This window comes from Uloborus diversus, chromosome 3 (assembly GCF_026930045.1).
Source record: "Uloborus diversus isolate 005 chromosome 3, Udiv.v.3.1, whole genome shotgun sequence".
NCBI classification, from domain to species: Eukaryota; Metazoa; Arthropoda; class Arachnida; order Araneae; family Uloboridae; genus Uloborus; species Uloborus diversus.
Window position 1 is genome coordinate 172,459,388 of NC_072733.1, and position 21,296 is coordinate 172,480,683.

General features: G+C 34.5%; 1 protein-coding gene across 1 annotated transcript in view; it reads right to left on the reverse strand.

The window, feature by feature from the left end:
- LOC129219289 (dentin sialophosphoprotein-like) overlaps positions 1-17,020 on the reverse strand; it is a 181,085-nt gene extending 164,065 nt beyond the window's left edge. Inside the window, 2 exon segments of the mRNA XM_054853626.1 lie at positions 14,513-14,924; positions 16,942-17,020. Coding sequence (XP_054709601.1) covers positions 14,513-14,832 — 320 coding nt within the window. The 5' untranslated portion in view covers positions 14,833-14,924; positions 16,942-17,020.
- Between the last annotated feature and the right edge of the window lie 4,276 nt (positions 17,021-21,296).

The following is a 21,296-nucleotide window of genomic DNA, read 5'->3' on the forward strand; positions in this document are numbered from 1 at the left end:
TAAGAGTTCTTGAGACATGTAGGAAGCTTCCTATGCAGTCAATCTGTTCATAATTCTAACAAACAAAATTTCCCAAGGAAGTTAAAAGAGTTCTTTAGATTTAAAAACTTTTCATATTGACAGAAAATATTCTTTTTTACCGAATAACATTTTGAAAGTTGTAAAATTTTGTACTCAAAATGTAGTTTCTAACTACCCTACTCTATAATAAAATTTTCACATTCATTCGAACATTTATTTCCAAGCTATAGCCATTTATTTGACGACTGACCACTTTACCCCATTGACCACTTTCCCCCACCAGACCCTAATTATTTTAATAGATTGTGTAATAAACCAAAACCTACTTCGAGTACAATAATTCACATGCCAGGTTCAATATAAAGACAGTGTACAATTTGGTTTGTTTAATACAGTAAAGCAGTCTTTTCAAATTTTCCGGGCGGGGGGGGGGGATGCGGAGGTATTTTCTCAGTGAGTATTATATCGAAAAAACAACAATAACCTCACCCATGTATCTGTTATTACATAAATTTCTCTAATGCCCAGGGGGGGGGAGGATTGGTTCTTATCCCCTCATGAACGCCCGACCCCTTGATGACCGGCCAGCAGCAAAGTAGGATTACGCAAATGTATGCATGACTTTGGCTTCACATGATTATCTCCTCGTATTGCATGTTCACTTATTTTGATCCTAGAACATGTGTAAACAGAATTTGTTTTTTTTAGTGTGCAAAAATACGTTCGTATAATTAATTAAGATAAGTACAACAGTGTTATTGTTTTCCCACTTATGAATCCTCTCGTCGTTGGTGATGGGGAAGGGGGGGGGGGGGGTTGGGAGGAATAGGACAGCTGCATTTATACCAAAAGTAAAATATTTCTAGCTTGTCCAGTAGATGTAGCAGACAAAAATCAAGCAAGATACTAAAGCTGCTGCATCATCTACTATAGGATCTTAGAAAGAATGTTTCTCATTTTTCTTCGGCTTAAATGCAGCTGTCCTATTAATCTTTTATAAAGTTGCCATTTCACATAAATCATAATCTTTTACACCTTAAGATGACAAAACACGGCATTAAAAATTTCAATGTTCATTCAATCAAGTTCCGCACCTAATTTTTTTTACTCACTTTTTAATATTTAACTTTTTTAATGTTTCACAACTACGAGGTTGTCCAATATATTTTCGAAAATTTAATTATTATATTCAGAAAGTGACAATTATCGAAAATCGGTAACTATTTAGTGCTTTTAAACGAATTTTAACCCTGCCTTCCCAGGGCCGGATCAAGGAGTCAGAGGCCCTTAGGCATTAGAAGTGATGGGGGCCTCTAGAGCCATCGCGAAGTCAGAAAACAGGGGCGGGGATCTGTAGCGTCTAAATTTTTCACACCCAACGCGCAAGCACATATTTTTATTGAATACAAACAAGGAAGGAGCACCCCCCCCCCTTTTTTTTTTTTTTTTTTTTTAAGATTTTTTTTTTTTTTTTGTATTTGCAACTTTGGTATTTCTCCGGGCCCTTAGGTTACTGCCTACATTGCCTGTTTGGTAATCCGGCACTGTGCCTTCCAAGAATACTACCGACTTATATCGTATGCGCATTGCGTTAACCCTTGATCTTTCGTCAAGAAAGAAACAAGATGCAGGGGCCCAGATGAGAAGTTACTGTGACCTCCCAAAATATTTCCTTATTCGGTAAATTTTGTCTGACGATACGGTCAAATTTAGAGTTCTAATCGGCAAAATTGTCATCATTCGGCGAAATTTGGAGTTCTATTCGGCAAAACTATCATTATTTGGCAAAATTCGGAGTTCCATTCGGCAAATTGAGAATTTCAGCTCTCCCAAAAATTTAAGTTCGGGGGCGCCCCTGACAAGACGATTTTTAAATTTAAAATTTATAACTAAATGTGAGGGTGCAAAGCAAGCAACAGCAGGCGAGCGATTGGAAGCCATTTTGTTCCGGTGAAACCGATCGATGTGGCAACTTCAATCTTTTCATTCGATCAAGATGAGCAGAAATAGGCAGGACAAAGAAAAAGCCGCTTCAAAAACAGTGAAAGGTCGCTCGGTCAATGTATTTAATTAATTTATTGCAAGTCAGTCAAAACAACAGGATGATTTCCAAGAAAATTGTACCTCATTTTTCCCAAGGTCAAAGATAAAGATTAAATCAATATTTTTCACAACCAATGGTTTTCAGAGATGAAAATAAAGAACTTTGTGTTAAGAGCAGTGCCGGATCTAGGGGGGAAGCATGCCGGGGCCCTTGCCCCAGGGCACACGGTCTGATTAACGCACGTTCCTGCTGGTCCATGGACCTGGGCACTACAATTTTAGAAGCACCAAAATAAAGCAAATGTCTTTCTTTCTTTTTTTTTTTTCTTTTTTTGAAAATACTACATTAAAACGTGCGACATTTTTTTTTTCTTTTTTTTTGTGACAGGGGCACCAAATTCTACCAGGACCTGGTCATTTCCTTGGCTTGATCATCCGGGAGGCAAATTCTGGACGGCAGCATATTCCCCCTATTTCTGTTTTTTTTTTTTTCCCTCGTAAAAACTCGATAGAAAATCATGAAGGAAGATGGGCGGCAATTTCAAGATTTGTCACGACTCAGAAAAAATTGTTAACCGCTGCTACCGCGGGAGAAAGGGTTCAGGGGGCAATTTGGCTACTCTTTTAGATCACCTTTGTGTGTTATTTTGCAAAAAAGGAAAAGTTAGGTTCGAATCCCACTGCTTGCAGCTCGTTCTTTTTCAGCGCCATTAGCCACAGATTTCTCGATTTTTCTACCGTAAAATTTTACAGTAACATAGGATTTTACGGCAAAATTTCGGGAAGGTTTTTTTTTAACTGTGTTGGGATTTTTGGTATAGTCTCTAAAAATAAATTTAAAGATCACTTGAGCAATAGAGAATGAAGTTTGAGAATTTATGATTTTATTAAAGCCAAGGACGTATGCAGACTACCACTGGGGGGGGGGGGGGTGAGTGGGTCATGCTGAATGACCCCCTTTCCCCCGAACGAACCTACGGTTTTGGGTACAAGAGCTTTCTGAAGCTGCTTGAGTGTCAATAAAAAGCACTAAATCGGTCAGGAATAGGGAACCTGATGGGGCATAAGCGTTACAAATTTATTTCATGAGCCATGAAACGAAATACTATATTTCAAATAATCACTTTCAAAACCAATTAATGAATTGAAATGACGACTAAAATCGCTTACATTTTATTCATAGAGTGTTTGAACACAATGTAGACGGATACTATTGTCGACGGTTTTGGGAGGATCATGACCCCCATGACCCTCCCCTTTGTACCTGCCCCTGATTAAAGCGGATCCGTTGAAATGAATACGTACTGTGTTTCCAGCAAATATTGGAACGAAAGGGTACTCGGTTTTCAAATACTAGTCACTTTTGGTTTTCTAAAAATTATGTCATTACGCGCGTTCGTTTACGCGCGTTCATTTTAAATAGAATAATTTATTATTATTCTATTTAAAACGAAGCAATGACGATTTCTTTTTGTTAACACGTTGTTCGAATAAGCCTGGAAATCATGAATGATGCGACTAAGCATCTTCTAGTACCAATCATTATTCCACAACCAATTTACTCAAAAAATAAATTTGAGTAAAAAAAAATTAATTTTGTTTCCCCTTTAACTTTACCAGGGCCGACGAGAGGCCATGTCAGCCTAGTCGGAAACTAGGGGCCCGGCTTGTCGAAGTAGCATAAATTTTAAAAGTTTTATGAGGGGAGGGGATCCTGGTGATCCCAACTGACATGGGGCCCGTCTTGGTTCTCGGCGGCCCTGATAACCACGTACTCCCCTTCAAAAAAAAAAAAAAAAAAGTCTCCATCTTTGAACTGGAATGCTCGACAGTGCTGGGAATTTAATTACTGCCTGAAACACACTTCCCATATTTTTCTCTTTTTTCTAACTCATACAGACCCGTCATTTAGCTTTTTTGCACGGAGGGGGGGGGGGCAAAGGTTATTCACTAAAAGCAAATTTCATTGGGAAAATTCTTAAAACCACACCCAAGTTTACGTGAAATCATTAATTTTTCACAGCGGGGGGCAATTGACCCCCTTGACGGCCCCCGCTTTAAGTGACGCGCCTGCCCTGCCCCCACAAAACTATCATTGCATCGTATGTATTCGAGCGACCGTTTTCATAAATTCCCGCAGAAAAAAATACGAGCCATTTTGTACATTTACATCAAGAGGAAGGTTCCCCAAATTTGGTAATCCCCATCATAATCGCTCATCTGAACACATTTTAGTAACGGCAACTTTCAATAGATGGCGCTACGATACTTTCAAATCCTCAATACAGGAAGCAATGTCGGGGAAAAGCGAAGTACGTGACAGAAAAACTAAGTAGTAATGAAGTCTCATTTGACGTCATGTCGCGTTCCGCAAGCTAGGCTGGCGGTTTCCCAACTCATACAACTGTATTTTCGCCTTCCCAAGGCGAACACCAAAAGAAGGAAATATACCAGTACACCTTTCAACTCGCGTAGCATTCCCTTATACTCGCCACTCATCAGATTCCGACGATACAACATCAGAATAACATAATTTCATAAAAGTTAGCGTTTGAAAATATGATGGATAATTCGTAAAACCCTTAGATTTAACACTACACCTTTTTGAAAATAAATACTGGTGTTTCAACTGAATTATTCCGAAAAATTTGAAATAAAAATAATTCACAGCGCAGTGACGAATACAGCTGCCCCATTTCGAGATAAATCAATTTCAGTTTATTCCCATTTCTTGTATTGATATATATTTAGAACTGCCCCATGGGAGGTCACTGTGACCTCCTCAAAAATTTCATTTTCCGTCAAATTTTGTCTTACGATTCGGCGTATTTGAAGAAAATTTTACTTTTGGTGCGTAATGTATCCTTATTATATTTGGGCATATGTGAATGCTTATCTTTCAATCATTCGGTACAATTCGTAGTTTCATATGGTAAATTCAGAAATTCCCCCCTCTCAAAAATTCATATTCGGACCGCCCCTGTATATAATGTTGCCTTTAAATGGTCACTTTTTATTTAAAAGAGTTATTTTAATCTCAGTTCTATACTATTAAATTTTCGTTGTCAAAAAGTGTTGAGTAACTATATCAATAGAGTGATAGATCGATAGCTACACTAATACAGAATAGACATTATGCATCTGGGGGTGTCCTTGTAAGAAAGATTATCTATTATTTTCGAGTGAAGCAGTTACATAACTAAAACCTATAGCTTCTGTTTATGCTATACTGCCGTGCTAAGCACAAAAGTGGTATCTACACTTTTTGTCAAAATTGAGTTATTGTTACGAGGTGGTTCTTTATAACATGTTTTACCTATATGCAATGTTTTATTGTCATTTGTGAATGGGAACTATTTTTTAAAAAATTCTAAAAAAGTGGAATCTGAATCAAATACATGGAGGCGTAAAACTTTAAATAGCAGTTTCTCGGTTTGAGCTCAGTTGCAGATACGACTTTTGCGCTTAGCACGGCAGTAATAGTTTTGTTTATGCGTACTAATAACGGGTTCTCTCCACGGTATTAGAAACATCGTGTTTCTAAATGTGTAACACTAATAAGTGCCTACAGGCAAAATATATGATCGGAAACTCGCATTCGTTGCTGATTTTTTTTCCCCTTTATGTCTAAATCAAAACTTGGAAAATCGTAACAACACCTGTCACAATGAGTTTTAAAGCAATATTGTAATTAATTGGGCACCCTGAGTGTCAAGCTAACTTTAAACAAGGTTTAAAATCAGTTTCAGATTAAAATATAATTGTTTTTTGAATTTTGGATAGCTAATCAATACTTGAAGAGTGTTTCTTTCTCTTATGCTAATAGAAGCAACAACACTATTAAAATAAGCGTGGGGTAGTTCAAAGTAGAGAAAACGTGGCCCGTAGTTTCCCTGAATAACTGTAGTTAAAAATAAAGGATCAAAGCTATCCTGAGTAACCGTAAATCATTATAAAGTTATTGAAATCGCCTCGAATCTGCTGAAATTCCCCGCACTACGACCTTCTGCGTGGGTCTTCAAGCAATATGTGCGTCACAAGTTAAATTCCCACAAAAAAAAAAAAAAAAAAAAAAAAAAAAAAAAAAAAAAAAAAAAAAAAAAAAAACGAGCTCTTTTACCCTTTTACAGAGGCTAACTACTGCTTGAATGGTGGGCGTTGAGACTACGCAGAACAGCACCGCTGTCCATCATCAAAACGACTGAATCGATAGCTGCTCAGCAGTGTCATCTGTGTGCTCATTATCCATATCTTTCGTCGCTTTTCTTCTTGCGACTCGACAGCTCCTAGTTCTTAGATACATCTCATCCACGTACTTAATAAATACCATGATGTGACAGAGGAAAGATTTAAACACGGTCTGCAACGTGTTTTTCCGACGAGACAAAATAGACGTGAAATTGTTTTCGTTTTGAAGGAGGTCTCAAAAACCAAATGTTTTTCTTTCTTTTTTCGTGTAGAAAGAGGGGTGATCCATAAATTCTTCAAAGATTACTTAGTAAGGAGTGAGTTTGCACACATCGTACCGTGGGCGGCAAAGCGCAGTATCTCTAGAAATGAGTTTGAGATTTGGAGAAGCGTGTTTTGGATTCCCTGCAACAGGAAAATTTTGGAATTCAACCCTTTTTCGCGCTTTATTTTCAGCGAAAACCAAATATGCAAGCCTGTACAATAAAACTTAAGTGCAGATGACAAAAAAACAAAGAGAAATGAAAAATTCAGTTATTGCACTTTAGTTTCCCATGGCAGTATGAATGTGTGTTTGTGTATGGAATACCAAAGTAATCCCTTTTGAAAGAAAATTGGAGGAGGGTTCCAGCACCATTTTTATTAAAAAAACAGAAGAATGACATGCAGACAAAGATGAAGGGACTTCTCAAACCTAATCCTTTCCATTTATGACAAAGACATTCTAAAGCTCTTTGTTGGAATTTACCAATTTTAATGATTGGAATTTATTTTTTATTCGTCATTCCCTCACTAGTGAGGGAATTATTGTCAAACAAAGAAGTAATTTTTGATCATTGAGTTTTCATGCATTGTTTTATATTATTTACCTGTAAAAACAGATGTGAGGGAATGACGGATACAAAAAACTCTGGTTTTATGGTTTCATATAGATTCCAAGAACTCATTTACAGCAACTTAAAGACGCAAATTTGCTGCAATATTTTTCTTGGTTGCCACATGTAAATTACTAGATATTTTGCTTTAAAAAAATATTTCTTAGTGATTCTGGGTAGGAAATTGACTGCTGTGAGGGAATGACACAACCCGCTGGGGACAAGCTTAAAAATATTTGCGGTAACAAATTTTTAATGAAAATTTTATTTTTAATGATTTTTTTTTACTTAAAATTATTCAATGCTTTGAAATAAAAAACACAAAATGTGAACTTATTGTTTGTTTGCTCAGAAATAATTTTTGTTTAAAAGAAAAAAAAAACTAGTAGTAGAAGAGACAAGTGAGGGAATGACATTTTTGGAAACTTAAAATTTACACTAAACATATTTAAGATAGAATATAGAAATTGTACTTCAATTACCTTGTTAAGCTCTATTCTGAAAAGTATTTAAACCCCTGAAAATATGTATGAGTCATAACAAATTCGTAAATTTTATGAAAATATTAAATATAATTCAATTACATGAAAATGGCCATTTCTGTGAGAATGGCCCTTTAAAGTGATTCACCAATTCCGTTTCGAGGGGAAGGAGAGGTTTCGGAATATCCCCCCCCCCTTCCATCCCCTTACTCGGAAAGTTTCGTTTTTCACTTTCGAAAAGGAATGAAACTAACCATATCCTTCCTTTCACTGAAATTTAACCGCATTACCCTCCGATTTTTTTTTTTTTTTTTTTTTTTTGAGCAATTACATTGCTTATTGTTCTCACTTGACTGTTTTTGGCGTTCCTATGATTTTATTTTCTCCCCTCCTCTCTCTGCAGCACCACCGTCGACCCGGTTGCTTCTCTATCCTACACGCATACATACACACACCTACACACACATAACCACACACAGAGCCTGATTACCGCTGGGGCATGTGGGGCACAGGCCCCTCCTCTTAGATTTCAGGGGGGCCTAAAATCCCCTTAATTTATCATGTTAATTAAAAATAAATAATGATTTCACTCAGAATCTAGAGTACAATGATATCATTGATAGTTTTGCAAATGCCAAAACAAGGGAAAAATCTATTTGTTGATAAAAATTCGCCTTAAAAGTGTGATCTCTTTGCAAATCAGAAAACCACTCCAAATTTAGTCTGTACTTACTATTAAAAGTTATATGATAGATCATTTTGGTATTTACGGTTTACTGCAACGGGCAAAGTTTAACCACATTTACATATTTATCGTAAACTACTAAATCTCTTCTACTTTTTAAATGTATATATTACAGTGATATGAGGTACCACCAAATTTAGTACGGTTGTGTAAAAACGCAAGTATCGAAATATTTTATTGCTTCAACATATAAAAAAAAAGCTGGAATGGGGGGAGGGAGGGGCGGCACAAAATGAATTTCCTGAAATAGAAATGTGCCCCATGTCTAGTGTCAGGATGATCAGGCTCTGACCACACACTCATGCCTTCACACATACACAAACACACATACCAACACACTCATGCCTGCACACAGACACAAACACACATACCTACACACACGCCTAAATACACACATATGCACACAAACACACCTACACACACGCCTACATACACACATATGCACACACAGATACATACACACATGTGCACACACACATACACTCGTGACGGCGAAAAACATAATTTGAATTCAAGATGTCAAAATTCAATTTTTTTTTGGCTACGCCACTGAGATTGGCAAAGACTTGAGTAATGTAAATACAAAAGCAAAAGAAGAAAGAAAATTGTCTCGAAAAAGCGAGTGCATTTCCGAGGTCAAATATGAGCTATTCAGCTCCACCCGGCCTTCTGGCGCATGTATTCATCATTGGGGGAAAACCTGCTGCAAGCGATCAACATTGCACTCCGCATTGCGATTTTCTAACCCCACAGTCCTCGCGCTATGATGAGATTTTCTAAGCGAGTTTATATGACATTTAACTTAGGGAAGGGATGTCCTCGAGTTGTTGGGGGGGGGGGGGGGGGCACGTCGCTACACTATTTAAATGCTTAAATGTTGTTTTCAGGGACTTTTTTTCGTTTTTGAGGGGGTTTCACGTTCTTGAAGGGGCTTTAGGGAGTTTGGGGGTACCCCTGCTTGAGGGATGCACTAGTACCAGCATTATCATGCGGAGAGGGTTTTGAGTATATTTGGTTATATTGGCTAATTATTAATCATATGAATAAATTTTAGGGATTTAATTAAGATCAATGTTTTTTTTAAATTTTTATTTAGTTATTTAATTTTTGTCATAAATTTTGACTTTTAAGTTTCAACTTCAGAAAGTCATACGGCTAAAATGTGACACTCACCATATAAAATCTCTACAAATAAAAAATAAGTGGTTTAAATTCATTTTACTAAAATGTTAAAGAACTGCTTTAAGTACCCTTTACTAGCTCCCCAAACGTTTCCGAAGCCGTGGCACCGAATAATTTGAATTGTCTTGCATACTAGTCATTATAATATGACATTAAATAAGTAATTGTATGCTAGAGCGATTTTGAAAGAAAATAAAAGTAATAATTAGTATTAGTGTATAGAATAAGACATAAAAATAAAGGTTCTTATTCCTGTTTAAAGTTCACGAAAATATTTGAGTTGTAACCATCACTTTTTTTGTTTTCTTAGGAGTGCAATATGCCTATTAGCACCCTTCGTCCTTCACCGCTGAAGGTAAGCAAAAGATATTTTTTTACCCCGAGTGTTTTAATTAACTTATGTATTAAATTAAATTTCAAATTCGAGTTCAAGAAAATAAAATGCAAAATATTATTCATTAAATTATTAGCTTATTAGTTTTATACTAACGTTAATTCAAAGGAAAAATTCACATTTAATGACGAATATACGCGCAGCACTATACAATGTGAAGACATTGATCCAACCAAAAATAAAACCATGAGAACAGAATTCCAATCAGCTTTGTTGCTGTAGTGCATTCAGGGAGAATTAATAGCGGATGTAAACAATGAGGGTCGCTGTTTGGTGCCAACATTTGCCACTTTCATGAATTGCTCATTGGATTGGCGATTCTTCTCAGGAACATTTCGCTTATCTGATTGGCGCTGTTTTCGCCATCCCATCGCCAATCAGACAAGGGTGTCGCCAAGTGTCACGTTGCTTTGTTTACTCCCACTATCTGTTCCACCTGAATTCATTTTTTTTTTTTAAATATAATTTTGGCATGAAGGGATTTCACATGGTAAGTATTTTGATATCGCCGTGAAGCCTTCCTTTAATATTTCCTGTGGAACTGCTTTTTATAGAAGAAACAATTTTTATCTAAAGAAAATTTGCCAATGTTGATATTCCTAGCGAATACAGCGTCGAAAGATGTCGAAACTCTCATACAAATAAAGGATGTACAAACGTCTGAGGAAGGCAACTAGAAAGTTACCCAGCGGATCGTATCTCGATCAACTAAGCAGAAGACCCGCCAAGCTTAAATAAAATCACTAGTGTAATTAATGTGCATTATAAAAGGATACACAGGGGAAAAAATATTCGAGTTACTTGACCAGAACAAGTTGAAGGACATCACGCAAGGCTGTAGTGCCATAACAAAAGGAAATGAATACCTTTGTAAGACAATAAAAGTTGGAAAATATATTTTCTCTTTGATTGATGATAAAAAAGCTCTGAAGAAGATAAAAACATTCACCAGAGAACATAATGTACCTAATTTCCGCAGAAAACTATGCACATAAAGTTGCTATCATACGTCAGAGAGAAAGTTATCAGAATTAATTTCAAGTAATTGAATGTTCGGATGCACAAACATTGCTTTTAAATTGATTTTACTGTATGAAAAAAAAATCAGTAAAAAGCCATAGACTAAAATAGCGTTTACTTACATTTATCCGAGCAGTAATTCGAGGGTACCCCCCCCCCTCCCACACCAAGAGCAAGGGTGTTCCCCTGTAAATACCACGGAGATCCCTCTTGAGCAAACGCCCTTTTCCAAAAGAGAAGAGTATCCCCTAAAAATTGCAACGGCCCCAGTTTGCTCCATAATCCCCCCCCTCCCAACTGAGCACTCCTGAATAATTAGATTTCAAATTAAAATACTTATAAAAAGTACTATTATATATAGGTACATAATGTGCTAACGTATTTCCAGAATTCAACTAAAAGACGGTTCCTCGCCCAAGTAACCTATCCGTATGATCGGAACATATGAAACCAAAAAGAAAACAAAAATCCGATAGCGTTAAAAAATTTTTACTCGGAGTAGCACAAAGCAATTTCAAAGAAAGGAAAATCAGCTGATTGCGTTGTAAAGAAAGAGTAACGTACCAATATTGTAAATAAACTGCGCCGTATTTTTCATTGATACTTCAGAGTTATTTTTTAGTTCATTTGTTGTCGAGCATGTCTCATGCTATTAACAATGACATTTTTTTTTACATAACCGTAAAGATTTCATCGTATATTTGTACTGGTATTGAAGAAATTCTATATTTTACCTCCCGTACTTACTCGAGTCATGTTCGACAAAAAAAAAGTCAGCACTTATAAAGCACTTTCACTACACTTTAGATTGAATGGAAATCCATTTTATTGCATATTATACATTTTACTCACTTGATTTTTTTTTTTCAGATTCCGTGTTCTCCTTAGAGTCTTAACATGATTATGTTTGCTTTTCTAGTACGGTGGTGTTTTTATTTTACCGAAAAACTTGTTTTCCCCAAAATTTTTTATATTTTTTATCTTAAACATAGATAGCATAAATGTATGATTTTATAGTTACACAACTATTTCCCCCCCCCCTTTTTTTTTAGAAATCTGTAAATAGTTTAGTTACATTTTGATTTTTAAACTGTTTTAGATGCCTTTTAGTTAATGAATAAACGCATCACCGAATGGCTAACTCGAACTTCCAAAATTCAAAAGTGATTTTTTTTTTTTTTTTTTTTGATACTTAGCATGTGGTGTTGAAGCATTGTAACTAAGTAAAAAAATATACGAAATTTAACTAATATTTTCTCTTTAAAAAAAAAACGCAAAAAGCAGAAGTACTGTAAAATTACTTTTTGTGGCTGTAAAACCTTAAAACTATTCTGCGTTAATGTTGTATTTTAAGTTATAACAGAAGCTATGAAACGCAAAAAAGTACATACTTTGATAGTAAAAAGAATGTGGGTTTCCATTTTCAGTTATTAATGAGCCTTTAAAAGCCAAAGTGTGACATGGTACCAGTTAAGTAATTATTTTGTATTGTGTGAAATTCAACTGCTCATATATGTATCAAAGTTAAGTTTTGTGTATCGGCTGATTCGCTTGAGCTTTATATACCTGAGGAAAATGCTATAGGAATATGTTGTTTACGTTTTATATCCCAGGTAGCACACTTCATTTCATAAGCGTTGTAAAATGGTTGTTAACGTTGTATCATCTACTTTAAAACGCTTATGAAACGTTTAAATGTTATAAATGTGTCATCTGGGATGTTCTTAAGTCACATGAGTTTGTTTGAGCTGGGAAATGGAAAAAGCCAGAGATGAAAACGGATGTTCAGAAAAGCTAATGTTCAGGAGAAAAGGGTAAAGGGTGGAAAATCCAAATCTAAAGTATTGAAAATGGAGTGGGTCTAACGACATGCTGAGTTCAAGTAATCAGAGTGATTAAAAGGTAAATTGCGAATATATTACAGGTCAAATAAAATATATGCAAATAACATTTGATTTTTATTTCATTCTGTGCGATGAAATTCACTTGGCCATTTACTGGCATAGTAACCTGACAGTCTCCTTTACTAGTTTTTAAATTTGGAATAAGGACTTAATCCTACGTAGCTAAGCCTGCCATTTGACGGGGGTCAATGTCCCCCTGCCTTGCAAAAACTAGCGTTTTTACAAAAAGTAGGCGTGGTTTTTGTTCTTTTCCGATTTGCATTGATATTAGACCTCTCCCCCCGCCCCGGGAAATTTCGGGGCCCGGTACAAAGATTCGCATGATGAACCTTCATCCAGTTTGCAAGCCACATACCTTCTATTTCAATCAAGAAAGAGTTTTGCCGAAAGTCAGTTGCTCATAAAATCAGGGTACGATTATGATACGGAGGGGCCTTAGGCCAAACACTTTTTCGGGACCCCTTTCAGTCAAACCTACCAGTTTCAACCTTTAGCTAAAGTAGTTGTAGCCATTTTGGGGCTCCTAAAAGCCGGGAGCCCTTGGCAAGGCTTATTTTGCCAATCCAGTGACCATATCCTGCATAAAATTTGGAAAAAATTCGTAAAGAAGTAATTTTGTTCTACGAATGCGAAGTCGAACTTTCCCTCGAAGCTTGTTATGAGCTTTTTCATACTAAGCGTAATTTCTTACGTCATTTTTTAAATTGATTAAAAATATTTTTATAATAATGTGTGCACATAAAAAATATAAACATTTTGAAGCGGCTTCGTTAAAAAATATAGAGTACTTAAAGGGATAACATTTGTTCATTTTTTTTTTTTTTTTTTTTGAAGTATAACTATATTTATTAGGAAAAGAAACTAGGTGGGGGCAAAAAGACTCTGAAATTGAAGAGGGAAAAGAACAGTAGAAGGGACATTATCTGGCATGCCTGAGGGCGGTATTACAGCAATTTCGCTCTGTTAACATGAGAATAGAAGTAAATATACGTAAGAAGTTTCTAAAAAGAAAATATGAATATCAACGAAGAGTTTGAAACCGTAAATCTCGGTATAGCTTAGACGAGTAAAATTTCTAACATTACTGTCAAAATGTCATTATGTTAGGGAAAAAACAGGTTAATATGAACGTAAGAAAGAAAATGAAATGATTTGACTAAATACTGACTTTCTTACACTCAACTGCAGCAATTCCATTTTTATCCTGAAGAACGAATAATAATTTTACATTTATCGCTCACTTAGTTTTCTCTTAAGCGATAGTACATTGTTGGAGCAGTAAACTGAAAATTGGGGTTAATTGCTAGATCAAGGTTTTATTTGTCAGTGCCACCAGCAAGTTTATTTTACTACTCTTAAGCAATTTAACTTGTAAAGCTTAGATTCAAAAACCTTTCTGTAGTAAATCGAATAAAAATTAAGTTTTTGGCTGTACATCTCCAAAGTATCAAAAATAACTTAAGAAAAAAAAATGGGGACAGCCATTTCTACATCACAAGGCCGAACTTCTAGGAAAGTAATTTTTAGATACCGTTAACCTAAAAGACTGCCATTTAAATTTTCTGTAACTACATAGATCTATTGGTTCAAATCTTCGATAAAATAAAGTTTTTTAAATGCATAAAATAAGTGAAGCTAAAATAAGCTTAACGACTTACTTATTAGTAGTCTCTTCTTTGGCAGCAGGCGCAGATCCGTTGACTGCGGTTTTTTTTCGATAGCTCTTGGTGTACGCCAGGTTTTTGCTGGGGTTGCAAACCCGAGACTTGCTGCGCAGGGTATTTTTGTGGTACGTGGTACTGTTGAGGCACGTTGAAGTGCTGCGAATGAGGTACGTGATATTGCTGCGACGACGGTACATGGAACTGCTGTTGGGGTGGTACATAGAACTGCTGCTGTGGTGGTACATGAAATTGCGGTTGAGGTACGTTGAAAGGCTGCTGTTGGGGAACGTGGAATTGCTGCTGTTGGGGTGCATGGATTTGTTGAGGCTGCGTCGATAGGCCTTGTTGGGGCGGGATGACTTGCTGCGGCTGTGGGCTTGAATGTTTTTGTGCCAATCTTTCCGATCTGGAAAGATAAAGTCACTTACCGAATTTCTGATGTTTCTAAATTAAGCCTCAATAAAGTTAAGTTATTTATCCCCTATTTAGTGATATTAATGTTTAAAATCAGATTCATAGGATAGTTGAACCACAATGAGATTTTAAAAGAAATATTTTCATGTTTTCAACTAAAATGCGTTAAAATATCAGCTCAGAAGTCACATTGTCATGGAAAATGCGCTAAATGAAAGGCAGTAAAACGTTTATAACTTACTTCAAAACATCTTTTGTATTATTCTGATCTAAGTTATTGATTGCTTTCGATTTTTTCCAAGACCTGAAATACACGATTTTTGTAATAAATTAAATAAATAGCACTTACCTTCACCCAATCTAGTGAAATACTATCTCGCGAGACCCAATTATTTAAAGTAAAATAAAACTTACTTTCAAGACTAGAACTGGAAATTAAAAAATAATAATCACAAATAGAACTAAAGAATCCTCCTCCCCCCTTTTTTTTGTCTAAATATTTTCACGAAACAAAATTACTTAAAATTTGAAACATGAAAATATTTTATCATAGAAATTTTACCAATAAGCTTTAAAGATAAATTGTATACAATACAATAAAAATTGAAATAAGTAGCATTTAACGAAATATAACACAGATGGCAAAAGAACTATAAAAATATTCTATATAATAAATATTCTATATAAAAATATTCTATATAATCTAATGAGAAACTTTAAAAGACAGACTTTTATGGACGATTTTTACTTCAGTATTTTACACAATCCGATGGTTTTTAGACAATACAAATAAACTTGTAATTCAAAGTTTAAATAATAGATTAGTTTACAATGAAAGTTTAACAATTAACCACTAGTTAATTGGTACTCAGAGCAAATTTTTTCAAAATTTTACTATTGATAAACTATTTTTCTCAACTCTGATCAACAATTTAAAATCAAAATTATTTACATTTCCTTGAATGCAGTTAATACACTCGAAAATGAGAGACCAAAAAGAAAGGGGAAACATTAATTTTAAAAAATTACGCGAGTTTTATCGAGTTTCTACCTGTTATTTACGGTAGGTTTTTTATGTGTATGAAATATTATTTGATAGTAAAATATGAATGGCTAACTGGAAAGGAAAATTTTGAAAATGAAAAATAACGTATTTTAAACTATTATTTACAATAAAAATCGAGGTAAAAAAAATCGAGTAAGTTCTCAGAATAAACTACTCCGTAATAGTTTCAAATCAAGGAAGCCTCGATGAGAGGTCACGGGCGGTGACCTCGTCAAAAAATTACCTTATTCGGCAAATTTTGATTCAGCTCCGAAAATTTGGACATAGTAAAAAAAAGCAATACATTTTTTTAATGATGTCTACAGTCTCTTTTCATTAGTTGTTTTGGCGAACATGCTCGCACTTGATTGTTTGGAAAAACAGAGTTTCATTCTGTAAATTGAATATTTCCACCTTCTCAAAAATTTACGTTCGAGTCACTACTGTCTCATATACAAAGTAAAATATAGACAAAAAGGTAGCCATATACGTATTTTTAATGCGGTCATTAAAATGGGGTACTATAATAAATATGACTTAATAATACGTAAAGTAATTAGATAATTAGTGCATTTTCAAGAGCCTTAATTATTTAATGATAAAAAAATGGTACTTCTATCCTGCTCAATAGTTTCTCTTTTCAGTATGAAGTATTGATTCAGGCTCGACGAGAGACCATGCCAGCCTAGTGGGAAACTAGGGACCTTTGTGCGGGCCGGCTCTAATTCGGAATAGTATAAATTTTATAAGTTTTATGGTGTAAAAGGCCCGTTGACCAAACTGACAAGGGGCTCGCCTTGACTTTCGGCTGCTCTATATTTATTACTTGCAGATATTTCGAGCTAAGTTGTGCAGTCAGCTTTTTTGAATTTTCCAACTTCTTAATGCAAAAGGGCTAATGTTTTTGCATTTTAGGTATTAAAAACTCTTTGCAGATGCATGTTTATAAGAATTCAGTACTTACGTCGAAGGAGCTGGCGCGGTTTGGCGAAAGTTACTGTCCCTCGACTTTGGCTGTGAGCTTGGCTGTGGCAATACTTCGATATCAGCTGAAAAACAAAATTGAAAAAATACACATAGTACTTAATAATCTGCACCTGCATTTTCTCTTTAAGATGTTTTTTTTTCTTCAGATTTTAATTCACTCATAGAAGCAATTACTTTTAAATCTTCTGAAACTGAGCGAATCACGCCTAACAAGAAATTAATAGTTTTTTTTTTCATTTCTTTTAACCGAAAAAGGAAAAGCAATCGCTGCAATACTCTGTTCTTGAAAGTTTACCAAAACAAAATCAGGCAGCGATTGAACGAAACCGTATGGCTTCAAAAAAAGGAATTCTACAAACGTTTTTACGAATTGATTCTCAATATTTTTGGTTTGAAGTGTTCTTTCGTTACGAACCAATCAGTATGCATACTCGATTTCAAATTAATTTACAAACTTAAAAGTCTAATCCGAAATTGTCGGAATATGAACAAAAAAAAATTACAATACTTGGCACAGTAATTACTCTAAATGTTCAAACAAAATACATTGCAAGGATTTTTAAAAAAAATGAAAGTACTAATCTTAAACCTTCTATTTCAATTAATTCCAAATAATTACACCCAACAAGATAAATTTTCAAAGCTTTTTTCTAAGAGCAGAAAATTTACTCAGGAGGATTAGTAGAAATAAAAAGTATCTGAAGGAGTCTTTTTTAGAAGACTAAAATTTTAAACAGAACAATGCACTGTAATAGCTAAAGAATTTAAGCTAATTGTTTTTTTTTTTTTCTTTTAAGAACTCAAATCGGCTTAAGGACTTTCAGTTTGTTAATAATTCAGGTGCATTCATTAAAAAATAAAACATTTTGAAACAACTTTAAAAAATGATGAGCAACGAGATCATGCTAGTAAAAAAAAAAATATAATATTAATTATAATTACTTCAGAGATTTACGAACTGCAAACTATTTAGTATTTTTATTTGTCACACAAAAGTATAACATTTTGTAAAAAAAATATTTCCCTTAATTATCTACTTACGTTTATCTTCTATTTTTCCATACGAAAAATCCTAGAAAAAATACAATAATATTTAATGATATAAGTAGGCATTCTAGTTTAATTTTTCAAAATTCAAACACTTTTTATGTAAGTACACGCCAGCATACACATTTGCTAAAATCCTAGTGATAACGTTTCATTTTAATATCTATTTGTTGATAATGGCTGTATTATAGAACATATAATAGTAAAATATTTAAAAGTGTAAAATGTTATCGGGAGAAAACCCTTTATTTTGTTCACGGGATTCAACGATTAGATATTCTGCTATTTATAGTCACGTTAACTCCAGACACAATTAAAACTTTCTAAAAATCTTTCAACATCCGAAAATCCCCCATCCCTGACATATTATTTACATATTATTATGAAATATTCAAAACTGTATAATGTTATCAGGAGGAAACTTCTGTTTTGTTCACGGGATTCAACGATAAGAGATCCTGCTATTTATAGTCACTTTAACTCCAGCCAACTATAATTAACCCATAGTGAACAACACAACATAAAATCCCGTCTCTCGTTTATCGGGAGATTCCATAAAAAAATATTCCAAGCGGATATCAGTTTCCGCAAATGTCAACGTAATAGCTCGAGTTTCAGTAGGAGCTGGAACATTAAACCGAAAGTTTCTCTCGAAACAACTCCGCTACGGAAAGTCGTAACAACAACAACTGAAAATCTACTATTTTTAGGGTTTACAACAGTATTGAATTGGGACGATTAATATCTTGAAAATTTTACAATACGCACCTTAAAATTTAATTTGCATGCTAAAATTAGTGAGTTCTACCGGGTATAGATGACGAATGGCGTGTGTATAAGTTCTCATATGTGCTTATAAGATCTCAAATAAGACTAATGAAAAATAACTGGAGATGGAGGGCTTAAACCTCAGCTTGCTTCACTCACCAATACCCGTTTGGCGCCTACGGTGGGCGGCAATTGATGATTTTAACAGGGTTGTCAACTACTCCGCAAAAATAGCGAAACTCCGCGGCTCCTCAAAGAAGTTATTTTTCCCAGCATATCCCGGTCGAACTTTTTCAAGCTTAATAGCAATTTTGCTATTTTATCATAACAAACATGTAAATATGAGAAATTAAAGATGCTTATGCTTAAAAATTGAAATAGTGTTTGAAGCTGTTTTATTAAATAAAAAAAATATTTTAATACTGCTTCTTAATTGGCGTATTAAACCTCAAAAATATTTTTAGATAAGTGGTTTTAGTTTATTTTATTGATTTACATACAAAATACCGGACTGCTCCGCAAAATTTTAATTTGCTCCTCAAAATCACCACAGCTGCTCCTCAAATTGCTTCTCCAAGGTTCGTAACCCTGTTTTAATGGTAATTTTTATCAATACCTATCTACGGGGGTTAGACAGGGGAGAATTGCTTCCCCTGGATGTACTGTATCGAACAGCACCAGTATTAACCTGGTAGACACCGCGGGAACAGGGTTACACACACATTTTATTTGATATATAAATAAGTCATTGATAATTCGCGGAAAGATTGATTATTTTTCGATGAAAAGGACTAACCCTTTTGAAAGTAGAAATACAGTAGATTATGGAGGAAAAGAAATCGCATTTTTCTACATAAGTAATTACAAGAGAACATTTTATACATTTTCGATACTGTGATTAGGTACAAAGATTACTTTTAAAATGAACATTTTTTCTTGTTTTGGCGATTTCTATCCATTGACAACACTTATTACGTATACCTTACATTTTTGTTATTTTATTACTTAGGTCAACACTTTCTTAATACCTTAAATATTAGCTTGAATGTGCATAGTTGTGAAATTGTAAAATGCAGTTCCCGAAGAAAACAAAATGCAGGAAAAAAATAATAAATAAATAATAAAGTGTGTACCACGTCGAAGCGATGTAAAAAAGCATCAGTGTATTAATTATCCATAATATAATGATAAAATTTTAAAGCTTGAAAAAAAGAAAAAAACAAGTTTCAAATAGATGAAGTAACAACTAACTGAATAGGAATGAATGGGAAGAGATTAGTGCTCTCCTGAAATTTAAAAATCGGCTTTTATCTAACTAGAGATTTTCGTTTTTTAACTTTACTTACACACACATATATATATGCATATATAGCTTATAAAAGATTTTAAGGTTTAAATAAAATGCGTTACGGTAGCACAAAAAATCAAAGGGAGAACAGAAAATTCAATTAATAAATGGAGCCAGTACTCATCAACAGTGCAAACTCCATCTATGGTTGATATTTCTGTTACTTTGTATATAATTAATAAATAAATAAATGAATATACATATATATAAAGAAAAAAAGGAGAAAAAGAAAGAAGGGGATGAACATTTCAAATTTTAATAACTTAACATTTATCTAAGTTTTAAAAAAAGAACTAAAATATTTGACGGCTATTTCTCTGTACCAAAGGTGATCCATATCCCCCATTAAATAAAAACATTTCCTAGTTTGAAACAACTTAAGAGAGGTTTCTAATAAGTATATTGGTTGAGATAAAAAGAAAAACCTTTTTGTGATACTGTCCTGTAATTTTGCAGATTTTAACATAGAGAAAACAAATTCATATTTCTTTTGATAGATGGCGCCACAAGTGTTCTTTTTTCCTTTTCTCCACTGCCGTAGCCTAACTGCATACGAAAAAAAACTGAAACTTACTAACCCATACTTCTACTTGTTACCACAAAGCAGTTATTTATTTCAACTTATAACCCAGTTTTTTCCCTTTTTCTTCTCTATAATTCAAAAGTCGGATATGCGAATTTTTGTTGAGATACAGTTGCATTTAAACAGCTCTTATTCATAAAATGTATAGCTTTTTACTTATTCACTCGCACTTGAATCCATACGTTGTTTTTATTTTGTAACTTGATGCTTCATTTTTAACATTGTGGACTCGTTATTTTGCAAAACTAAACCAAACCATTTTTTTTCTAGTAAAACCATTGAAACCCTTTTTTTAGATCCGTCGTTTTGGGGTGTCAAAAAGGGGGTAACTGCTCTCCTCTTGACTTTCAGAAATTAATGCATTGCATTAACATATGGGTAGGCGCGGTTTTGCTGTTTTTCGACATAATATGCATTGTGTATTTTCCCTTTGCCCCCCCCCCCGGAAAAAGTACGAAGTGACAGACCTTCCTTTTTCAAAACAAAACTTTGGGTTTTTTCGGAACTACTGCATAACACAGAGGTGCCCATCTGGGTGGCGGAGGATTTGGCGCAGACTGCGCCATTGCCATTTTTCATTTTTAGG